The 24,054-nt window shown below is 37.2% G+C and overlaps 1 protein-coding gene across 2 annotated transcripts in view; it reads right to left on the bottom strand.

Moving 5' to 3' along the window:
* grin2cb (glutamate receptor, ionotropic, N-methyl D-aspartate 2Cb) overlaps nucleotides 1-24,054 on the bottom strand; it is a 72,129-nt gene that overhangs the window by 13,947 nt on the left and 34,128 nt on the right. For both annotated transcript variants that reach the window (XM_073867058.1, XM_055176616.2), the window contains 4 exons: nucleotides 22,836-23,431; nucleotides 18,590-18,704; nucleotides 10,551-10,762; nucleotides 5,295-5,463 (listed from right to left, as the gene is read on the bottom strand). In XM_073867058.1, the coding sequence (XP_073723159.1) occupies nucleotides 5,295-5,463; nucleotides 10,551-10,762; nucleotides 18,590-18,704; nucleotides 22,836-23,431 (1,092 nt within the window). The remainder of the gene's footprint in view (nucleotides 1-5,294; nucleotides 5,464-10,550; nucleotides 10,763-18,589; nucleotides 18,705-22,835; nucleotides 23,432-24,054) is intronic.

Here is a 24,054-nt window from a genome sequence, read left to right as displayed (position 1 = left end):
TTGGTTTTTGAGTAACCGTCTTCTACGCGTGACTTTTATATTACGCAATGCTTTTCACTCGCCTCTAGATGTCCCTCTCAACAGCGCAGCAATACATAAAAATTATTTATTTGATTTATTTACTAGTTAATACTTTGCAACTGCAAAAAACACATTATCCCTCAATATTTAACACAATTTTACTGAAAATAAAATTAAAATAAAAATATTTATTTGAAAAGAATAGACACAGTAAATTTGACAGGGCCCCCTGGTGGCCAGTGCCCTGGGCAAGTGCCCAGTCGGCCCGTGCGTTAATCCGTGCCTGAGCAGCGGTCATCATGAGACCTCCTGCAGGGAAAGGTTTGGGAACCCCACTGTTCAACTTCAAGCTGCGCTGCAGGAACGACAGGCTGATGACATCAAAGTACCGCGAGGGTGAGTCGAGAGATCATCGGAAGAGTTTGCTTTCGAACCGCTCTCGCGGCACGTTGATGTCATCTGCTTGTTGGTTCCTATGTTATAGCATAAAGTCGAACACACGTGTAAATTATCCCTATTAGTGATGTACCAATGTTCAGATATGTTCTACTAAAAATATTTAAAATTATATTTAATGAGCATCATTATAGCCTGTTGATTTCTGGAGTTTTGTCTTCTCTGTGGGTGAACGAGGATAAGCTTTTTTATTGGTTGTTGCGTTAAAATGTACCCAGATACAACAGTGCTATTTTCTGATTGGCTATCGTGTAGCCTCTTTCTTTCTTTTTGATTGGCTGTTAAGCTGCACTCTCGACTGGAACTCCGCTCAGGGGAGACGGCTTCTTGATAGAGCGATGCGGCCAGATAAATTTTGGGCGCTGCGGCATATTAAATATGATTAATAGTTTTTCTGCGTGAGACCGGCCCTCAAAACACTACCGGCCCACCGGGAAAAGTCCCGACTCTCCCGATTGCCACTCCGCTACTGTACTGTACTGTACGATTTGCTTTTGCACCTTTTACATTGGGGTTAGGGTGTTAAAGGGACACTCCACTTTTTAGAAATATGCTAATTTTCTAGCTCTCCTAGATTTAAACATTTGACTTTTACCATTTTTGAATCCATTCAGCCGATTTCCGGGTCTGGCGCTACCACTTTTAGCATAGCTTAGCATAATTCATTAAATCTGATTAGACCATTAGCATCACGCTAAAAAATAACCATGGAGTTTTAATATTTTTCCTATTTAAAACTTGACTCTTCTGTAGTTACATGATTACATCGTGTACGAAGGCCGATGGAAAATTAAAAGTTGCAATTTTCTAGGCCGATATGGCTAGTCCCCTGCTATTAAAAGTTACCAAGGAGACTATTTTCGAGCGCTGCGTAATATCATTGCGCCTGCTACCCTGTCATTTTCCATCTGTCTTAGTAAACGATGTAACTACAGAAGAGTCAAGTTTTAAATAGGAAAAATATCAAAACTCCTTGGTTAGTTTTTAGCGTGATGCTAATGGTCTAATCAGATTTAATGAATTATGCTAAGCTATGCTAAAAGTGGTAGCGCCAGACCTGGAGATTGGCTGAATGGATTCCAAAACTGTAAAAATCAAATGTTTAACTCTAGGGGAGCAGAAAAATTAGCATTTTTTTAAATGGTCCCTTTAATCATGGTTTTGTACAATTTACTTCGTACAAATGTATACAAATAAGCCAACTCATAAAATACGTACAAATTCTTGTGAGATCAGGTTGGTTTAATTACAGTTTTCTGTCGTCTTTGACCCAGTAGATGTTAAACAAAAAAAACTATATCCTGTTTGGAAAAGTTACATTCAGAAGTTGTTTATATGTTTATAGAGTTGTTTATGTTCACACTTCAGTCAGGTTCATCTATTTTCAGTGAAGGTTATTAACAAAAAGTTGTGCCTTAGGTTTGGGTGTCTGTATGACTCATACAGCGTCTCTTCAAAAGGATCAGAGACCACAGACGTGGCCGATTACATTTTTCATGAAAATGGATTTCATTGGTTTGAAAGAGTGCAATTTCATTGGCCTGACAGCTCAGTACATTTAAGCCTTGATAAAACTGAAAGGAAAGAGTTTTTTTCTTGGAAACAAACAGGTAGCCATTTACTTTAGTATGTCTCCAAAATAACACTTGAGTATACTATTTACAATGACTGAAAATGAAAAAAAAAAACATTATTGACAAACCATTAACATCGCTATGATCATTAGCCTCTGGTCCCCAGTTGCTTAAAGAGCCCCTATTACATTGCTAAAAAAATATTTTGTGGTTTTGGTGTAATGCAAGGTGTTCACAAGGTTTAGGGTTCAAAAAACAAATTATTTTTCAAACACCATACATTATTGATGCCCTGCCTTTCTGAAAAATGACGTGTGTTGTGATTGGCCGAAACGTGACACTCCTTACCATATTTGGTAGATCAGCTCCCAACAGGAGATATCATCCTCTTTACTACCTTATCAATACAAGCCGAATCTGATCCAGAAGATGCCCGGTGGGCTTGAGCAGAACATAACAGATTGGTAAGGTAAGGATACTAAAACATGAAACGATGTCTGCATTTGTGATCGTAGAAACGACAAACAACAAGCGCTACTCTGCACTGCACAAAACTGTTTAAATCATGGTTTGAATAGTCAGTAACAAATTCTTTACATATAAAAACATAGACTACTTACAGGCTAGAAGTGGGCAGAGTTAATGATAATGATAATTATCATTAATTATCATGATAAAGTGCATTGTGGCCAAGTCAACAGGCTGAGGAAGTAAATCCTTGTGTTCATTGAGATTTCAGTTGAAGATGATAACTCCCGCCATCGAGACTTCGAGATTTGTAACTTTAAAGTTTGTTAACTAGGGCTGTCACGGTTATGAAATTTGGATGACGGTTAATTGTCTAATAAATTGTGAAGATTATGATAATTAATTGCCTGTTTTAGTGCTTTGACGATTATGACAAATTAATTGTCTGTTTTATTGCTTTGGCATTTAATTCTCATACATTGTTTGTTTAAAAAATTATTTTCACACATTGTTGTAATTATTTGAATTAAATATTTTGCAAGGTTTACATGGAAGTAAATATTAATACTAGGGCTGTCAAAATTAACGCGTTAATAACGCGTTAACGCAAATTCATTTTAACGCAACTAATTTCATTAACGCCGATTAACGCAACGCGCAATTTCTGTTTGCCCTTGGTCCAGCCCATAGTTGAATGAACAGAGACGCAGACAAATGGGATCCTGTCTAAATGATTCAAAGGTTTTCATAGAAATAATAACACTAACCAAATCGTCTAGCAAATCCAATGCTCTAAATGCTCGTTGGACATCTGAAATGATCTATATTTATACGTCTGAGGTGTAACGTTCCCGTCCTCCTAATGCTTAATCTAATACAAAGATGCGTCTCAATTTATTTTGGTTTCGCTTTTATGCATGACTTAGAAAATAGACTGCAGGAGTTGCTTGATGTTAAAAGAGTCATTAAGAGAGATAAAGTTCGGTACCTGATTATTGTTAAAGAGTTATTAAGAGCGACAAGACTCAAAAGCGATCTCCTCACGCTGACTGACTGACATCTGAAGCGCTTGCACACAGACGCGCGAGTGCGCGACCCGGATATATAGACATCTACACAAACTTAAAGTTTTACAAATATCTGCTTTGATAAGAATTCACGCAGGTAGGATCTATAATCTGTTATGTCTTAAGTAAATGTTTGGTTAACTGTTGGGTAAAAATATCTGATGTGTTACATTATATTAGATCACTTAGATTTTAAGCAGTCTGTCACAATGTCAATCAAACAAAAGAAAAAAAAAGTTTAACATATATTGATGATGTTTTTGCTTTGTGTGTGCTAAATCTTATAGTTTTATCAGTGATTTTAAGGTATTGATGTGGTCATTTAATGTATGGATGTGGTAATTTTTCTGGTAATTTAACTTTGCTGACTATTTCAACTTCAAACAGGTGTAGTTCTGTCATATTTTGTTATATTCCACCAAATCATGCATTGTTCTATGTTTTAATAGAGAATGTCAAAATATGAACAACTATTTTTTTTTAAATTTGCTAATTCCGACTCAACTTGCCTGCACAGGTCACAAATGATGCAGCATCAAATAAAAATGGAGAAAGAAAATTCTTCTTAAAGGAAAATGCATATACAAAGCACTGGCTTGATGGTTCTGTTAAAAATGTAAACAGGCTGTTGTTAACATACATTTGCATAAAGCATCTATATATGTATATATGATCAGAGTATTAAAAACCTGAAAAGTGTTAAATTAGGGTAAATTTAGAACGGATAAAAATGTGCGATTAATTTGCGATTAATCGCGAGTTAACTCGTGAAATCATGCGATTAATCTAGATTAATTTTTTTAATCTATTGACAGCCCTAATTAATACACATAACACATATTTAAAAGTAATCTGATAATGTCTCATTTATACAGGTGCTGCAGCTCCCCCTTGTGTTGTTTATAGAGATGTGCAATCATTGCGGTGATCTGAAATCATCGCGATGAGATAAAACAATCGCGATGAAACGATTATTTAATCATTGTGACAGCCCTATTGTTAACATGTACTAACACACACATACACACCAAATGAAATCATGAAAAGGAAAATAGGGGCTCTTTAACTAAAAAGCAAATGAACATAAACTCATAACTCAGTCATCACAAGCCTTGTAAAGTCGCAAATCATTCTTGATTTGTTTTGCCGCCACGTGACACTCATGCCAGTTTTAAATTCCTACCCTACAAATACATAATAATTATTTATCTCATTTAATGAACGACTCCTCGCTTGCCGTGAAAGCGTTTAAGGCCTGTTTGTGAATCGAGGGTTTGCTATCTTTAAATTGTAAGCAGATCCAGGTGATGTGAAGCGATGAAGCGACAAGCAGCTGTGGAAGACACTTATCCACCGAATTGAGTGACATTACACGCAGCAGGAGATCATAGGATGCGACTCGTCAAAATCCAGTCAGATTGCTTCATAAATGCTCTTAACAAGTTTAGCTGAATCTCACGGAAGTAATTGGAGGTTTCATGTTAGTTTTTTGTTAAAAAGGATAGAAAAGCGGGTGCGAGCAATGTCAGAGCGTGTTGACGCTGTCATAAAAAGCCGGTTGATTTTTTTGTATCACGCTGTAAACCGTTTTATTTTTATATTCTCAGATGCAAAATTAGCTCAATTCCCATGAGCTCTGAACTGTTGACATGTTTGAAGTGTGAGCGTGCCTATGTGTGAAAATGAGAGAGAATGTGCCAGTTCGTACCTCTCCAATCATCCCGTTCCAGACGCCACGAACCATCTTGCCATGCTTCCCGTTGGTGACCAGATAAAGGTCATATGAAAATTTGATGGTGCGCGAGAGCTTCTTCAGTATGTCTATGCAGAAACCCTTGCAGCAGAGTTTGGTGTACGGCTCTGTGTGACCGGTTATGCTGAAAGAGAAAATACGGATCAACTATTAGTACTAGTCAAACGAATTATATCATGCTCCCATTGAACATTTCGTGAAGGATCAAAGCATATGATTTTATGGTTATCTGAAATAGATTACAGATAAAAAACTATATTTAATTATAGCTGGCAAATGATTGAAATATAGTGACATTAATATGGAAGAAGGCAATCATTTGTGCTGCTGTAATAGGATTAGGAGGGAATCATTTCAAACACTTTCTATACAGAGGTGGAATGCCATTATACATGAAGGCTAAATGATGAATTTTAGTGAATAAGATTTTACATTACATAAATGCATTTGGCAGATGCAGGCTATATATGTCATCAGTATATGTGTTGTCTGGGATCGAACCCATGTCCTTTTGCGCTGCTAACGCTAGGCTTTAGGCTACAGAAACACTTAAAGGAATATTCCATTTTCTTAAAAGAAAAATCCAGATAATTTACTCACCACCATGTCATCCAAAATGTTGATGTCTTTCTTTGTTCAGTCGAGAAGAAATTATGTTTTTTGAGGAAAACATTGCAGGATTTTTCTCATTTTAATGGACTTTAATAGAACCCAAAAATTAATACTTAACACTAAACAGTTTTTTTCAACGGAGTTTCAAAGGACTATAAACGATCCCAAACGAGGCATAAGGGTCTTATCTAGGAAAACGATTGTCATTTTTGACAATAAAAATAACAAATATACACTTTTAAAGCACAACTTCTCGTCTAGATTCGGTCATGATGCACTTGCGTGACCCGACGCAATACGTCATCACGTCAAGAGGTCACAGAGGACGAACACGAAACTCCGCCCCAGTGTTTACAAGTGTTGAGAAAGAGGACCGTTCCTACGTTGTTGTATGTTAACTGATACTAATTAATGTCTTTGTGTCACTTTATTGTTTACAATGGTCCGCAAATGTGCGTTTTATATATGTAACACGTGACCTCCCTACGTCAGTACGCATTTACGTTAGGTCACGCTGGACCGGACCTAGACAAGAGGTTGTGCTTTGAAAGAGCATATTTCTAGTTTTTCTTGTCAAGAATGACGGTCGTTTCGCTAGATAAGACCCTTATGCCTCGTTTGGGATTGTTTATAGTCCTTTAAAACTCCGTTGAAAAAAACTGTTAAGTGTTGAGTTAAGTATTAATTGTTGGTGTCTATTAAAGTCCATTAAAATGAGAAAAATCCTGCAATGTTTTCCTCAAAAAACATAATTTCTTCTCGACTGAACAAAGAAAGACATCAACATTTTGGATGACATGTTGGTGAGTAAATTATCTGGATTTTTCTTTTAAGAAAATGGAATATTCCTTTAAGTCTATCCCTCACGCAAATCTTTCATACATTATGACTGGTCACGTAGACTATTAAATTGTTATGATGCGTTTTGTCACTCATTGAACTCATATAAATTCAAAACAACATGAGGGCAATGACAGAATTATCATTCTTTGTGAACTATTATGCTAACGGAGGCCAATTTTTAATCGCAAAATGACATTTACCTGCAACAACATTTATAAATAGCCTACCTAATTGTTTACTCATGTTACTAAGTAGATGTCAAAAGCAAAATTGAGACCCAAACCTACTACTCTTTTCTCTCGACTGCTGTGATTTGAAAACAGAAACTACTGGCGTCTTGGTCGCGAGCCTTAAAACAAACATTACGCTTGAAACAAACTGATGGCCTCCATTAGCCGTTAAATGCTGAGGGCATTCAGCAGAGAAACTCACAGAGCAATAATGATACATCACCTCTAACCCTGTCCCAGACCTCCTGCGCAATGAGCTGTACGGTGAGGGGACGCGAGCGGAGGGCCGGCAATGCAAAGCGTTCGGCACTGGCAGCCACCATAGCAAAGAAAGACAAATGAAGTGTTTGAACATAACATAAACAAGCCTCGTGTCTCTGCTACCCTGTTTTATACCTGTGAACAACGCTGATGCTTTGGTTTAAGTGGGTTGAGAATTGAGGATGAGATGTTTAATCGGTCAAACGAGAACAAGACAGAGATGAAGAGGAAGTTGGTGTCAAAGTGCATCAAGGTTTTATCTGGCAGGTACACACACAAACTTTCGCTAGCTTATTGGGAGTGCCAATCCATTTATTAATTTAAACCAAGTTAATTACAGTAAATCGGGTGGTACCTATAGATTTAGTAGATCAGTGGTGTATAGTCATTATGGAAACCATTATAACGTAGGTGGCTTGAAGAACCTTCTGTGTACTGTATTTATGCCAAATCCATTTCCATTTTGACATAAACAAATGAACAGATCTAAATAACACATTTGTAGATTTCTTTACGCCATAACTTTTCTCTCACGTGAAATGTCCATTGTAACCACAGTCCCAATTAAAAACAGCTGTCAGACTCTCCAGAAGTTTGGGAACACTTGTGCCAATTAGCATGTAGGTGTGTGATAGGCCCAGAGCGTAGTGTTACCATTACAGTTATTGATCATTGTTTCCCCCTCAACCATCACACGTTCCCTGAGGGGTGATTACTCTGCTTTATGATTTATTTACACTCTTTCCTCTCAGCATGGAGCCATAATGAGACTGTCATCTCTCTCTTCGGGTGCAGCACGCTGCTCACTCACCATGTGTTACCTTGAGCGGTGCAATGCTGCCAGTCTGCTTTCGCTTACCCACGGGAACAAAAGATACAAACTCTTTACTTTATGTGAAAGAATTTCACTGATAGAGAAAAGCTAATTACTTGGGGGGAGAAAGGATTTTAATCTTAAACCCTGGGGATTATTGTTGAAAGGAGACAAAACATGTCTAATAATGTGTTTGGGGCACATTCTAAAAAATGCTGGGTTGTTGGGTAAATTATGAATAAACCCAACAGTTGGATAAAATTTTCCTATTTAACCCAATCATGGGTTGAAACAACCAAGCATTTTGGGTTAAACAACCCAGCATAGGTTTATTTAGACCTAGCGGTTGGGTTTGTCCATATTTAACCCAACAATGGGTTGAAACAACCAAGCATTTTGGGTTAAACAACCCAGCATAGGTTTATTTAAACCTAGCGGTTGGGTTTGTCCATATTCAACCCAACCATGGGTTGAAACAACCAAGCATTTTGGATTAAACAACCCAGCATAGATTAACTTAAACCCAGCGGTTGGGTTTGTCCATAGTTAATTCAACAAAGGTTAAAACTACCAAGCATTTTCGGTTAAACAAGCCAACATAGTTTAGTTTAAACTCAGGAATGGTGTTTGTCCATGGAATGCTTGGTTGTTTCAACCCATGGTTGGGTTAAATATGCATTGGGTTAAACAACCCAGTGTAGGTTAATTTAAATCAACGATTGGGTTTGTCCATGTTGAACCCAACCATGAGTTGAAACAACCAAGCATTTTGGGTTAAACAACCCAGCATAGGTTTATTTAAACCCAGCGGTTGGGTTTGTCCATAGTTAATTCAACAACAAAAGGTTAAAACTACCAAGCATTTTGGGTTAAACAAGCCAGCATACAGGTAGGTTAGTTTAAACCCAGCAATGGGGTTTGTCCATGGAATGCTTGGTTGTTTCAACCCATGGTTGGGTTAAAAATGCATCTGGTTAAACAACCCAGCATAGGTTTATTTAAACCAACGATTGGGTTTGTCCATATTCAACCCAACCATGGGTTGAAACAACCAAGCATTTTGGGTTAAACAACCCAGCATAGGTTTATTTAAACCTAGCGGTTGGGTTTGTCCTTATTTAACCAAAAAATGGGTTGAAACAACCAAGCATTTTGGGTTAAACAACCCAGCATAGATTAATTCAAACCCAGTGGTTGGGTTTGTCCATATTTAACCATGTCAAGGATGAACAACAAATCAGCTATAATGTATCGACTGAGGTGTTCTATCAGCTTGTTAAGCCCCTTTAATAAATAAAGATGAGATCAGAAAAATCATTAAACTGGTTTTGGGACCCTTCAAGTAGGCTATATTATTTATATAATATTTTTTTAGAAACACTTTTCAAAGCCCATAGTGAGGAAATAATATTTTCTCTAAGGTGTTATTTCTGAAAATGAGGTAGACTAGATGGCTGCCAAACAGAACTCATAAATAAAACATGAAAAATATGTGTAGTATTTGCTTTAAACATCGAACCTTTGTTTTATTTATGACCAACACCTCTGTCAGAAAAGCAATGACCCCTGTTATTGCGAGACTCGGTTTTGAGGGGCTTTAGACCCTGTCTTTTATCTCAGACCCTCTAAAACATGTCACTATGTAATCTCAAATCACCGTCAATAAAAACAGCAACTGCACAAAGATATCTAAGGTCAGTCAAGTGCACGTTTGCCCGGATGTGCAGTTTGTACAGAAGAGCGGTCTACATGATAAAAAGTATAAACGTGTGTAACAACTAACAAGTTGAATTAAGTGAAACTTTGGGCATATTGCCTTTTCTTTCTGTTTTTACTGTGGGAGGTTTTTTTAGAAAAACCTGCCAAATATCACAACACAATATATTACGAGGTTGGTATTTCGCTAATTCGTATGACCACATCCGTTTGCTTTAGCCCAGTGACGTTGGCATTAGAGACGGGGTTTTTGCCAACTCGTAAAATACATACAAATTCCCCTGAGATCAGGCTGAATGTTATAAATTATAAAGTTGTATAACATTTTTAATATTAAATAATATTAAGACAGCAAAGACTGTAATAAGATTAAAATAAAAACCATCCTGAAAAAGGTTTGGGTTTTTTCTTTCCTTTTTCTTCCATTCTATGGCTATTTGTGGTGAAATCCAGTAAATTTGTATCCCACTTATTCTGGAATATAAAAAATTGTCGTTGCTTACATATTCATTATTAATAGACAGTTGTGGGTTTAATTTATTCAGTGGACACTATTTATTGCTCCCCTTAATAGGAGACCATTCATTATTTTAATTAAATTAGTAAGTCTGCATGTGCAACAAGAATGAATCAAGTGTGGAGACTTTGCACTTTTGCTGTCTCATACATACAGAAACTAAGTAAATGACCTGATACGCATGAAGCAGTCACAGATGTTAACCTTTGTGCTTATACCTTTCGGTCCTGTTGGCCTGGCGACGACAGGGCACGGTATTACGAACGCACGTCCCTGTAGCAGGATCAACGCTCTCCACGATCACAAAGGGCCTCTCCTCCAGCGTGGCCACGGTCAGGTGTCGGTTGTCGGAGACAGGCTCGAGGAAGCTGCCGTAACGGGGCCAAACAGGGTAACGCATCTGCAGGATCCCACTCTCGTAGCTTCCTACCTGTGGAAGATTTGCACAGGATTCAGGGATTAAATTTGGATTACAATCAGCAAACAAAGTAAAGGTTAAAACACACACAGATGTTTGCTTTTCTATACTGGGACTTTACTGAGCTAATGATGCACAAAAACAAACAAACACACAAACATTCAAGCAAATGACATGAGTGATAAAGGAAAATGTTTGAAATTGCAATTCGTGGTGTCTTCCTCAGGGGCATGTTTTATTTATTATCCTCTATGGAATACATTGCATTACTCGTATGCTCTAGTACCATTAGCGTGACGTATCATCAAATAGACCAAAGCTTTTTCATTTTATTCTCTTTTATTGCTCTTATTTTTTAGGCTTTCCCCTGAATCTTCCCTGAAAACTATTTGTAATGGCTAGAATTTATTCTTCGTCAGTAATGAAGGTGTTGCACAAAGCTGTAAATCTTCCAGGGTTTAGGGGCTCATGGGAAATCTTTACAGCGCTCTATTATCCAGAGAAAACTCAGTCCACTGGTCCAGCTCAGCTTAAAGGAGACTATGGAAAGCTGGTTTCAGTGCTGCCTTCTTATAAACTTTTCCAAGAATCGATACCATCCCAAAGTTTTATAGGTACACAAGTAAAGAACCAGGGTGGTCCATGAAGTCTAGCTGGATTGTTACCTGGTTCCATCTTGAAAATGTGACCGCTCACCACAAGTTTTGTAAAAGAGCAACCAGCTGTGCTTGTGCATCTTGACCGCAAATACTAAAATAAAGTGCTTTGTTCCACATCCCTTTAAAAGGACAAAGAGAGGAAACCTGAGGAAACTGTTAACACTAATTGTGCGGTAGCTGTTATACAGCCTTGCCCAAATGCAGAGAAAGCTTTTCGGATTGGGAATTGTAATCCATGTTTGGTTATGGTATTAGCTGTGAGGGGAAGTGAGCGTGATAAGCCTCAGGAATAGGGATTTATTGAAGGATCATTCATAAACTTCAGCAGAACAAATAGATTCAATCTCCATGCTTCAGGTAAGCATTACCTCACATCCTTACGGCATTGTTTTCTTTGATAGGGTCTGACTTGATCATTACATTTATATTAAATTATGCATTTATCAAAAAGTGACTTCAAGATATGCATCAGTATGTCTGTTCCATGCACTCTTTTGCTAGTGTGGTACCATTTCAAAAAGTACATTTTTGTACCCAAAAAGTGCATATTAGTATCTTAAAGATACATACTAGTACCACATGTATACATATCTGTACCTAAATGGTAAATATTAGGACCTTTAAAAAGGGTACCAACCCAGTGACAGGGTTCCCACACCTTAGTTAACTTCAAATTCAAATACCTTTCAAGGACTTTCCAGGTCCAATACCCTCAAATTCAAGGAATAAATGTGGGGACACATTTCAAGTGAGAGCAAGTTTACATTGTGTTACCTTTAAAGATACATTGTTACAATTCCCTTTCGAGGGAACTTGCGCTGCGTCACTGCGATTACACGCCTCCAAGGGTAAGTGCGTCTAAATGTGTATATCAAATTCAACCAATGGTGAGGCTTAACGACAAAGACATGGTGACGCGTGAGCCAGGAAGTATATTGCTATCTGAAATATTGCCAAAGATGGCGTTACAGGGACGCAGGAAGTATGGCAAGGGAGACACAGCGTCTCGTTCCCTTCTCAGGGAACAACAGTTACATACGTAACCTGAGACGTTTCCATGTGTCAAACACAACTATGCAAAAAAGCATTTTGGTATGAATCAACATTCGCATACAGAAAATATGAGCATTTAAAGTGAACAGTTTAGCCAATGTGCTTAAAAAGTTTAGAATTTTTATGATATTATCCTACACTACACAGGGAATAATATGGATTTTTTTTCCAGAAAACTTCTTGCATAAAATAGATTCAAGCACTTTCAATGACCTGTATCTATGTAAGAATATTTTCAAAAACTTCCCAGGGCGTTGAATTTTTCCCCCAGATTCACAAACTTTCAAGGATTTTAAGGACCCGTGGGAACGCTGAGTGACACCTTACAGTTTTTTCTTTTCTACAGGGATCGCACAAAAACTAAAAACATAGAGGCGGTTTCCTGAACAGGGATTAGGGAATAAACATTACTGGTGTGCATCTTCAGACACAACACTCGCACTGATATATTTTAATGTCAGAGGAAGTTGTTTTCGATCAAGTTAGTTTGGGACTAGGCTTAAAGGTGCAGTGTGTAAATTTTAGCGGCATCTAGTGGTGAGGTTGTGAATTGCAACCAACGGCTCGGTCCACTGCTCACCTCTCGCTTTTGAAACACATAGAGAAGCTACTGTAGCCACCACCGGACAAACATGTCATCGTTGGAGACAACTAAGTAAAAAAATCGGGCTTCTGTAGAAAAATGGCGGCCAGAAATGGTGACTTCCATGTAAGGGGACCATCGGTGTATGTAGATAAAAAAATCTCATTCTAAGGTAATAAACAGATAACGGTTCATTATGAAAGGTCTTTATACACCACTGATAATATAGTTTTGTATATTATTTTGCATTTCTGTCAAAAGATCCTTCTAAAAATTACACACTGCACCTTTAAGCCCTGTCTACCGTCCCATAGTGTTCTACATTAAACTTATGCAAGGAAATAAAACATAGCAATTGTGATTTTTAAAAGGCACTGATTAGGAAATTGTTCTTATGTGTAAAGAATGACTATAGACAAAAGCAAGCGATTATTTTCGTCTGTAGTTTTAGTGAATATTTCAAACCAGAAACTGAAATAGGCTGTGAAGCAAAAGTGAGGGGTATAGTAATTCACTAGACTATAATAGCTATAATAGCAGGCTATTCTTGTTCTGAGGCGCAAACTAAATTTCGGTTTCAAGTAGACATCTGTTATTTGGAACAGCCTATTTCGTTTTGTAGCAGCCGAGATATATCTAGCATACCCAGAACACTTCAGCAAAGATTTCCATAAGCCGACATCAAGCACAAAATTCACCAAGTGCTAAAACTGCAATCACATATTGTCTATTGCAGTAGTGTTCCAATGATGCCTGTTGACGTATAACAATGGGTCGCAGGTCTCTTCTGACAGGGTTGTGAAGAACAATGTTAAATGCAAATGCAAAACAAACCTGCCCATATAAAAGTTTGAACCCAGGCCGCATTAAATACAGATTAACTTGCAGCCAGGATAAACATGGTTTGTTTGGTGCATATTTGGCTGCCAAGGGCATTGCACTTGTTTACATTTGTACAATAAACAACCCTGTGATCAGTCCCCATTTGATGCCCAGTCGGGTCCTGAAGCAAAACAGGTTTTAACACTCAAAAGCAGTGTTTTATAGATAAGATCTGCATGATTTAGGCTTTCTCTGTATTGGATATTTCATCATTGTGCTGCCTACACTTTAAAATAGAGAAGCTATGATTCATCGCATTAATGATTTGACCACACAACACGAGCGGGCCGTGCACAGCATGAGAAAATGAGAGGATATAAAGAGTGTCAATGGGAGTGTAAGAGGGGCTACAGTGCAAGGTGACCAGATAAACATAAACTGATGGGTCTCACAATAGATGGTCAAGGTGAGCTGTGAAGACCAGAGATATAAAGGAGTTAAAACTAAAGACTAAATTTTAGTTTATTAACATTTTTATCACTCTTTAAGGCAGGGTGCATGATCTCTGAAAGCCAATGTTGACATTTGAAATCACCTAAACAAACACGCCTCTACCCCAATATAATCTGGACCTCCTATTGATAGACCTGTCCCACACACATACGCAAACCCAGGCAACAATGTTGGTTAGTAGACACGTCCCTTACTGCTGATTGGCTACAAGTGTGATTTGGTAGTCATATTTTCAAAGTGTTTTTTTTCAAAAATCATGCACCCCACCTTTAATCGATTCTATAAAAAAACGGGAGCTAGACTGAGTGGATTTGATGCAAAAGTATTGGATACACGTATAATACGTGTCGAGAGCATTCGGTTACAATCATTTTTGACGGAGGTGGCGTTTGGCAGATTTGTATCTGAACTCTTCACATATTTATTTAGTAGACGCTTCATTCAAAGTGACACATTGAGGGCATTTATCAATTTGTCTTAAAAGTCAACAATACACACAGTACAAAGCTATATTTACAAGTAGAAATAGTAATGAAGCTGGGGTTAAAGAAAACAGCATAAAGGGATAGTTTCCCAGACAGGGTTTAGATTAACCAAGGACTAAGTTATGAGACATAAGTATTTTTTTACAAACATACAAACAAAAACATTACTGGTGTGCATCTTGAGACAAAATAATGGCACTGATATATTTTAATATATGTCAGTGCAAGCTTTTTTCAGTTAAGAATATCTATTCGAGTCTGGGACTAAACGTACACCCTACTCAGGAAACCACCCCAAATAGTTTAAAGGGGACATATCATGAAAATCTGACTTTGTGCATGTTTAAGTGCCATAATTGGGTCCCCAGTGCTTGTATCAACATAGAAAATGTGAAAAAGATCAACCCAGTAACTTAGTTTTGGTAAACGATTCTCTGCAAGCATGTGAAAAAATAGTTGGCTCCCCTTGTGATGTCAGAAGGGGATAATACCGCCCCTTAATCTGCACTATCCAACCACGCTACTGCCATTTACTGCAGAGATCAGCTCATTTGCATTTAAAATTAAATTTTTGCTCAAACCTACAAAGTGGCATTTTTATCATAATTAATCTATAACTTCACATAAGTACGTACTCTGGGGACACCAACATTTTTTTGACATCTTAAAAATGTCTTGTGAAATGTCCCCTTTAACAGTTAAACACAGTTTAATGGATAGTTTTTACAAAGTGGTTAAAAGAAAATGTATACATGATAATATGCTTTCATTAAATTTACATATGAAATTAGATATATAATAAATGGAGAGAGAAATAAATGAAAGTTAATAAAATGAATGTATGAAATAATATATAAAAGGCCAAATAAAATTAAATAAAGAACAGAATAAAAATACCATCCTTAACTCTTTCACCACCAGCAATTTTTTTAAGTTGCCAGCCAGCGCCAGCATTACAATACAATATATCAAATGAAAGAACCGACCTTCTGCTTTCAAACATAAAAAAACATTCATCCTACCTTCATTAGTTCTCTTTTTATCACCTTTCAAATATGGTTAGGTTTCTTCAAAAACACAAAATGTTGAGAAAAAGCTGAGATAATTCCATTTTTGTGAAGACGATACTTCCGAGTTTTATAAGTTGCGGAAGACCTGGTGGATAATAGCGGTATTGCGGAAAGCCAGAAATACCCGTCATTGGCAGGGAAGCGTTTTCTCTTAATTGACGAGATAACTCGTCAATGGTGGTGAAAGAGTTATGGACAAGATATCTTGAGATAAAACTTTTAAGGGACTGAGAATCTGAGGACATTTACATAAAGCTGCAATCCATAACATTTGCATCTATATTGCAATCTGAACACAAAAATTATAAATTACTCTACATACTAATTTTATGTAAGATGTTTAAAGTAATATAGCTGTCCTTAAACAACAACAGACTTTTGTTTATTTTTAACAAACGGGTTACAGATTGCAATTATAAGATGGTATTCACTAGGAATTAATTGCACCTGCTGATAGTGATATTTATTTGTGTATACAGCCCAATTGTAAATGAGATTATGAGAAACAAGAAACAGTTCCCTGGCATTTTTTTTTTTTTTTTTTTGCTAAACACGCGGCACGATGCCCAATGTTCAGATCGGGCTGTGAAGTATGCAGCAGATACAGTGATCTTGCACACTTTCCTGGCACAACATAGCCCTGCGCCACCACCATGATCCAAGCACCTGAATAGGCTCTTAAAGAAACTCAGAAAGTGTGTTCATCTGTGCCATGCATCTGGCTGGATTAATGAATCATCAATTCATCACTTGATGAATTACTGCTACCATAGTTGCTAAAAAATATCTGGAGTTGTAACAGAACGCTCTTTTTATCAATAGGGCAATGACAGCAGTTTAAACACAAATGAGGCATTATTTCAGCAATCAAGAATAAAAATCACTTAATTTGAAATCACTTATATTTATGGGCAGCACGACTTTCAGCTTAACACAAGTGCCACAACTTTTTACCGCTCTTTGTAGATTATGCCACAGACGATCAGACGGGCAAGGTGTCCTTGTGGCCTTAGATGACAACACGCACATCCTTTAATATCCGTATCCTCTAATCCACCTAGGGGAGGGCGTGATGACCGGATGTAAATTTGGATGTCAGTTTGATCTCTATTTATTCCTCTAATCTCTTTTTGTAGTCAGGTGGCGTTCACACATTGCCAGCCTGTCTACACATGTCAATATATCGCAGGCCAAAGTACTGGAGGAGTGCTGGCTGTGAGAAGCATGATATTGTTCTAGAGAGCCAAATGTAACTGCATGATGACCCAAAGGAATGAATTTATATTATGAATCTGTTTTTCAGATTCTCTGATTATATGTGACCCTTCACCACAAAACCAATGATAAGTCGGACAGGTATATTTGTAGCAATAGCCAACAATACATTGTATGGGTCAAAATTATGTTTTTTTTATGGCAAAATAATTAGGATATTAAGTAAAGATCATGTTCTATGAAGATATTTAGTACATTTCCTACACTAAATATGTAAAAATTAATTTATCAACAGTAATACTGTGTTGCTAAGGACTTTGACTTTAATTAAAGGTGATTTTCTCAATATTAAATTTTTATGCACCATCAGATTCCAGATTTTCAAATAGTTGTATTTCAACCCAAATATATCCCTATCCTAACAAACCATACATTAATTGAAAGCTTATTAATTTAGGGTCAATTATTTTAAAGGATTAGTCTATTTTTTTTAAATACTTTAAGATACTTTCCTCACCACCATGTCATCCAAAATGTTGATGTCTCTCCCCGACCAGTCCAGAAGAAACCATGTCTCCCGAGGAAAACATCCCAGAATTCCCCTCACCCCAATGGACTTCAATGGACACCAACACCCAACAGTTTTGATGCAGTTTAAAATTGCAGTTTCAAAGGACTCTAAATGATCCCAAACGAGGCAAAAGGGTCTTATCTAGTGAAACGATTGTCATTTTTGACAAGAAAAATAAAAAATATGCACTTTTAAACCACAACTTCTTATCTTTCTCCGGTCTTGTGACCCGCCAGCACGACCTCACGTAATACGTCATCATGTGAAGAGGTCACGGATGACGCATGCGAAACTACACCCCAGTGTTTACAAGTGTGGAGACAGAGGATCGTTCCGACGTTGTTGTATGTCAAATTATACTAATTAATGTCTTTGTGTCGGTTTATTGTTTAAAATGGTCCGCAAATGTGCGTTTCATATATGTAACACGTGACCTTTCCACGGCATTACGCAATTACGTGAGGTCGTGCTGGCATGCCACAGGAACGGCGATAGATGAGAAGTTGTGGTTTAAAAGTGCACTTTTTTTTTTCTTGTCAAAAATGACAATCGTTTCGCTAGATAACACCCTTATGCGTTGTTTGAGATCATTTAGAGTCCTTTGAAACTGCAATTTTAAACTGCATTACAACTGTTAAGTGTTGGAGTCCACTAAAGTCCATTAAAATGAAAAAAATCCTGGAATGTTTTCCTCAAAAAACATAATTTCTTCTCGACTAAAAAAAGGAAGACATCAGCATTTTTGATGACATGGTGGTGAGTAAATTATCTAGATCTTTTTTTTTTAAGAAAATGGACTAATCCTTTAAATAAGTGACCCTTGTGACTCTGTGTAATATTACACTCTCAAAATTGTCAACATAAGTACCTTGTCCCAGTGTCTCTCTCGATCCAAAGCGATAATCACCATAGACGGATTGGTAAGATAGCCATCGGAGTTGAAGGAGAGATCCTTATGTTCCCATGAAACATTTAGCATATGCCTGCAAAACAATCCAAACAGACAACATAGGCTTTGTTATGATGTCCCGCTACACTAACTGTAGATGTGATCGGAAACGCAAAATAAGTTCGGTTAGATGTGTGGCTAATTAGAAGCTCTACATTAGCAAGCAAAAGCGTAGATCTGAACTGCGAGTAATTGTACAAGATTTGCCTACTTCATCTTTAAAACGAGACAGAAGTCTATTAAGCTGAGGAATGAGGACAGTTCAAATATGAGCCTACAATTTTTTTTCCTGAGTGAAATGAATATAAATCAGAGAGTGCAGAAACTAATGCATCTACACTTTAATCCTCTTTGTCTCATAGACCTGAACATTTTTGCTAAACGAATTGTTCACTTTTAAGGGTAGGCGCAGGTGGAGCTGAACATGAAGCAGGATTTGAATTTGCCATTGATTCAATTCTACAGATGTAAAAGCGGCTATACTCTTAAAATAAAGGTGTTTTTAAAGGTTCTTCACAGCGATGCCATAAGAACCATTTTTTGGTTTCTCAATAAACCATTCTTTAAAAAAAATCATAATCGACATGTACAGTTAATAACCTTTTTTCCCTACAAAAGAACCTTTTGTTTAACAGAAAGGAACCATTTATGGAACCATTTAGCCATAAATGGTTCTTCTATCGTGAAGCAGTGTGTAGTAGACATAATTCAGTATTCATAATGGCTAGAACAGGACATGACTACCCATACCAACAACCTTCTGTAGCTAAAAGATCATCTTATCCACCATCTCTCAGCTGTATAACCACTGAACAGCAAATCTCACAGTATTATACAATCTCAGCAGTGATCTAGAATCTAAAATACCTTACTATAACTGACCAAATATGTGCTTAATATAATAAGCAAAACATGAATTATTCAGCCTAACCATCCACCCTTAGGACATCCTACAGGTTTTCAAATGTAACATGTTTCCAGGAGAATATTTACTTCAATACTGTGTCAATACAGTGAAAATATAGGCTCATGGCTGGGGTGAGAATGGGGGTTATGTTTCCTGTCTATGCAATGTAAAAAATTTGGTAAGACTTTATTTGAAGGGGTATTCATAAGACTGACATGACACCTTTATAATCATGACATGATAAGTGTCATGAACATGAAGGACATTTTATGCATGTTTATGACAACTGTCATTAAGTGTCATTTGTTCAATTATATCATTTTTAATGCAAAGATGGCATTGTTTGAGATGTCTTTGTCATGACAACATAACACCAGGGCCGGAGTGGGGCCACTTTTCAGCCCGGGAGTTTCAGGCCCAAGACCGGCCCACTTTTTCCATGGTGGAATTCCAAATTAGCACTTTGCTAATTTTTATTATTTTTATTAATATCATGGTTCAACAAATAATGTAAAGGTTTAATATTAATTAAATAATAATATATTTAATGCATACAGATCAAGCTTGAGTTTTGCTATCAATATTAAACTGCATAATATAGTCTATGAATCGCCATGTATTGGGTGATACACACAAGGCTAATATTTTGAATAAATTTTATATTTTGCTTGTGAATAGGTAGACAGCGGTATTAGCTAAAAAATTAAGTTGCTAATGCTATCATTATTAGGCCTATCTCTGTCGCCACTTGTGTGTTTGTCCTCTTGAAAATAAATCGGTAAGCTTGGCACATTTGGCATCCTCCTCCTCCAATGTCTTTCTTTACTTCAACCTGGCTTTTACAGCCCCTCCTGGCCTCTTCCTCCCACCAATCCTCCCTGAAACGGGTACCGTTACGGTAGGGCCGGCCCAGCCTACACTGTAAAAGATTAGCTGTAATTATGCAGCTGGTTGCCAGTAACTTACTGTAGTAGATAAAGACTGAAAATGTTTCAGGTTCATTTAACTTTCAACAAACTGTTGCCATTAAATTACATAAATGTAAAATCTACAGTAAGTTACTGGCAGCTAGTTGCCAGTAATACCCAGTTATACTGTAATTTCTATAGAATTTTTTTACAGTGTACCTGAGAAAAGATGCAGAGGCAGCACGCTGCATTGTCAGCATGTGAAACGTGTGTAATGTTATTTAAGAGACGATATACTCGCTAATGTGACAAATGTAAAAACAAAAAACTCGACGGGTCCAAAAGTGAAGCGGCCCACCGGGAATTCTCCCGATTTATGACCCTGGGCCTGCTGACCACTTTTTACCAGTCATACAAATATAATTTGTCATTAAAATGTCATTTAGTGTTAATACTCTGTCAAAATGTAAATTAATATTCTTTAGGTTTAAGTTTGCTCCAGGTGTTAGAGAAAAAAAAAACAATCAACCAATAATATTAATAATTAAAATTAAAATGGATATATTTATATTGGAGACCGATTCACCTAAAATTAAATGAAAACAGTACAATAATGGGCTAAGCCATGCAGCGTTAGGTCCATATCGCTGCAAAAACAGTTAATTATATTAAATTAATTAATTAAATGTTTGGTTAGTGTTTTCTTCTATGTCAGAAAATTTCAGAATCCGCAAAGTTAATTATAATCTTTTGACGTGTCTGTTGCATTTTGTTAAGGTATTTAAAATTATTTGACAGAGTATTAACACTTACTGACATTTAGATCACAGTTTAATGTGATGTTGTTAACCCATAAAGCTAGGTAGTTTCTTAAGTTTGATCATTATTCTGCTATGTCATGTTTATAACAGATTTATGATCTATTGGTTTAATTGTTATAACAAAGACATCTCAAACAATATTATCTTTGCATTAAAAATGACATAATTGAACAAATGATACTTAATGACAATTGTCATAAACGTGCATAAAATCTCCTTCATGTTCATGACATGTGTCATGTGAGGATTACTGTATGAAGGTGTCATGTCAGTCTTATTAATAGCCCTTTAAGTAAAGTGTTACCAAAAATTCTTTGCTGCTTTACATTTTTTTCTTCTTTTTTTGTTTAATCAACTCAGATTTACAAGTCATTTCAACTTACTATTATTTATCTTGACAAGAAATGAGTTACATTTCAACTATTCAAGAAATTTCAACTATATTTTATAAATTATAAAAACTCATCTGTAGCCAAGATAAATAACAGTAAGTTGTAAATCGGAGTTGATTAGACCAAAAAATTTAGGCAGCAAAGAATTTTTTACATTGTGTTCAAAGCCAGTTCTGTAATATTTTTTTGTAAAACATCTTGACAGATGTTTCTTTTTATGTGAGAGATGGGCTGAAACCCGAACAGCGCTAAAGTCTGGGAAAATTCCGGATGGAGGATCCAGTCACTCATGTGTCTCCGAAACGCTTGATCACAAAAAGCTCACAGAAGAGGCAACTGGAAGGCTCATTAATGAGGAACGTTGACTCCCAGGTGAACAGCCGATTTAATAAGGAAATCTGGAGGATCTGCCAGTCTCATTACAAAAGAGGAAGACCACAAGAAAAAGCAAAGGATGTTATGTTTTGTCTGAAAAGAAAGCTATTTATGATCCAAATCTACAGTGACCAACTAAACCACAAGGAATTTGCCAAGGTTTTGAGTATCTGTTCATTCGCCATCCACATTTTCTTGTTTAGCGTTTGTTTGTTTATTCTTAATGCCATATAAGCATCTATGGCTATATTCATGCCGAGAACTGGTTAATCCACATACAAGTTGATCGATATACACTTTGGAGGGGTGCAATTTGGCATATCCAATTCACCTAATCTGCATGTTGTTGGACTGTCGGAGGAAACCAGAGTAAACCCACACTGACACAGGGAGAACATGCAAACTCCATAGAGAAAGGTCACCTAACCTAGCCAGGGCTCAAACCGGGGTCCTTCTTGCTGTGAGTCAACACCCACTGAGCCACTGTGCCGCCCCTGATCAACAAGTTAGACGAAAAATAGGGCAATTTTGACCAAAGGGAGGACTAAACATATGACAGTTTCATCAGACATTACCGTTGGCCAGAATATTTCAAGGCCACACATTCTTTGTTTCTCAAGGACAAAATCTTGATACAGATCAATAAACCAAAATAATGAGAGAGGTAAGACAATATTTTAAATCCTTACACTTCACCAACTAGGTAAAAGTAGCAATTTATGAACAAGCAATGTGAAACCTGAAAAAGCTCTGAGGTCTTACCTAAAGAGGGAATTGTAGGTATCAAGTTTAGTAGGACTGTTGCAGTCATTGTGACCCTCGGGAACAAATCCTCTGTACTTGTGGAAACTGTGCACCCCTTTCACAATGACAGCAACACCTTCTCGAACCCTCTGACGCAATGTTTTCCTCCAACGGTCTGTGATAATACTGATGACCCCCACTGGGAAACTGTCGGGTGGTGACACTTCAGGGTTCCCTACAGCCAGACTGGGAATGACCCAGATGTATCCAGGCCCCAGAAGTCCTACATCGGATGCCATCCTGAACAAGTACTCAGCCTCCTCATGCGAGCAGTACACCAGGTATACCTGCGCATCCACCTGCTGAAGTAATCTGCGTGTGCGGATGTCATTGGCCCCCACGGACATCTCGAAGCTCAACACTTCCTGCAGCTCCCATAAGAAGTAGCTGGTGTCCGTGAAGGACCGTATGTAGTCCACAAAGGTCTCGTAACCGGGATACAGGCTGGTGATCACCACAAAGTTACCCCAGTTGTACTCCTCCATCACTTTGAACATCGCATTGATCTGTTGCTCTATAGAGGCGCCCATCTGTAGAAAAGTCGAGCCTTCAGCCTGCAGAGTCAAAGCAGAGAGACATATGTGACCCTGTCTGGGTAATACAGGATAATGTAACAGTCTTAAAATAGAGAAAACATTGACGTTTTTGGTGGCTTCTATATTCATCCCTGTTTGGATCCTAAGGAATGAATGGGGCTAGGCTAAATGCTAACACATTCACGACAAGCTGTACAAAGATTAAAAGTGCACGCATTGAAAAAAGATAGGTATGTATTATTTGTCTAAGTTGAGGTAAGAACATAGTAAAATATTGAAAAACTGTGGTGTTTTTCTTTAATTAAGCAAGGGAGACGACGAAAATTAATAACTCAAAGTAAACTATAAATCTACCTGCCATCCTTTAGTGCAAGAGACATATATATGTGACAAAAGCACATGTATCACTAATAGACATATAATGGTATAATGAAAAAGAGTAAATCATATTATTGAATTTAATACAAAAAGTCAAAGTGTTACAATTGCCCCATTATGGGTGATTGGTGGCAGTTGTAATAGTTATTAGCCCACAGTTTCTCAAAGAAGACCACACATACACTCACCTAAAGGATTATTAGGAACACCTGTTCAATTTCTCATTAATGCAATTATCTAATCAACCAATCACATGGCAGCTG

The sequence above is a fragment of the Misgurnus anguillicaudatus genome, chromosome 4 (assembly GCF_027580225.2).
Source record: "Misgurnus anguillicaudatus chromosome 4, ASM2758022v2, whole genome shotgun sequence".
In the NCBI taxonomy this organism is placed as follows: domain Eukaryota; kingdom Metazoa; phylum Chordata; class Actinopteri; order Cypriniformes; family Cobitidae; genus Misgurnus; species Misgurnus anguillicaudatus.
The sequence above is the reverse complement of the archived record's forward strand: the minus strand, read 5'-3'. Positions and strand labels throughout refer to the sequence as shown.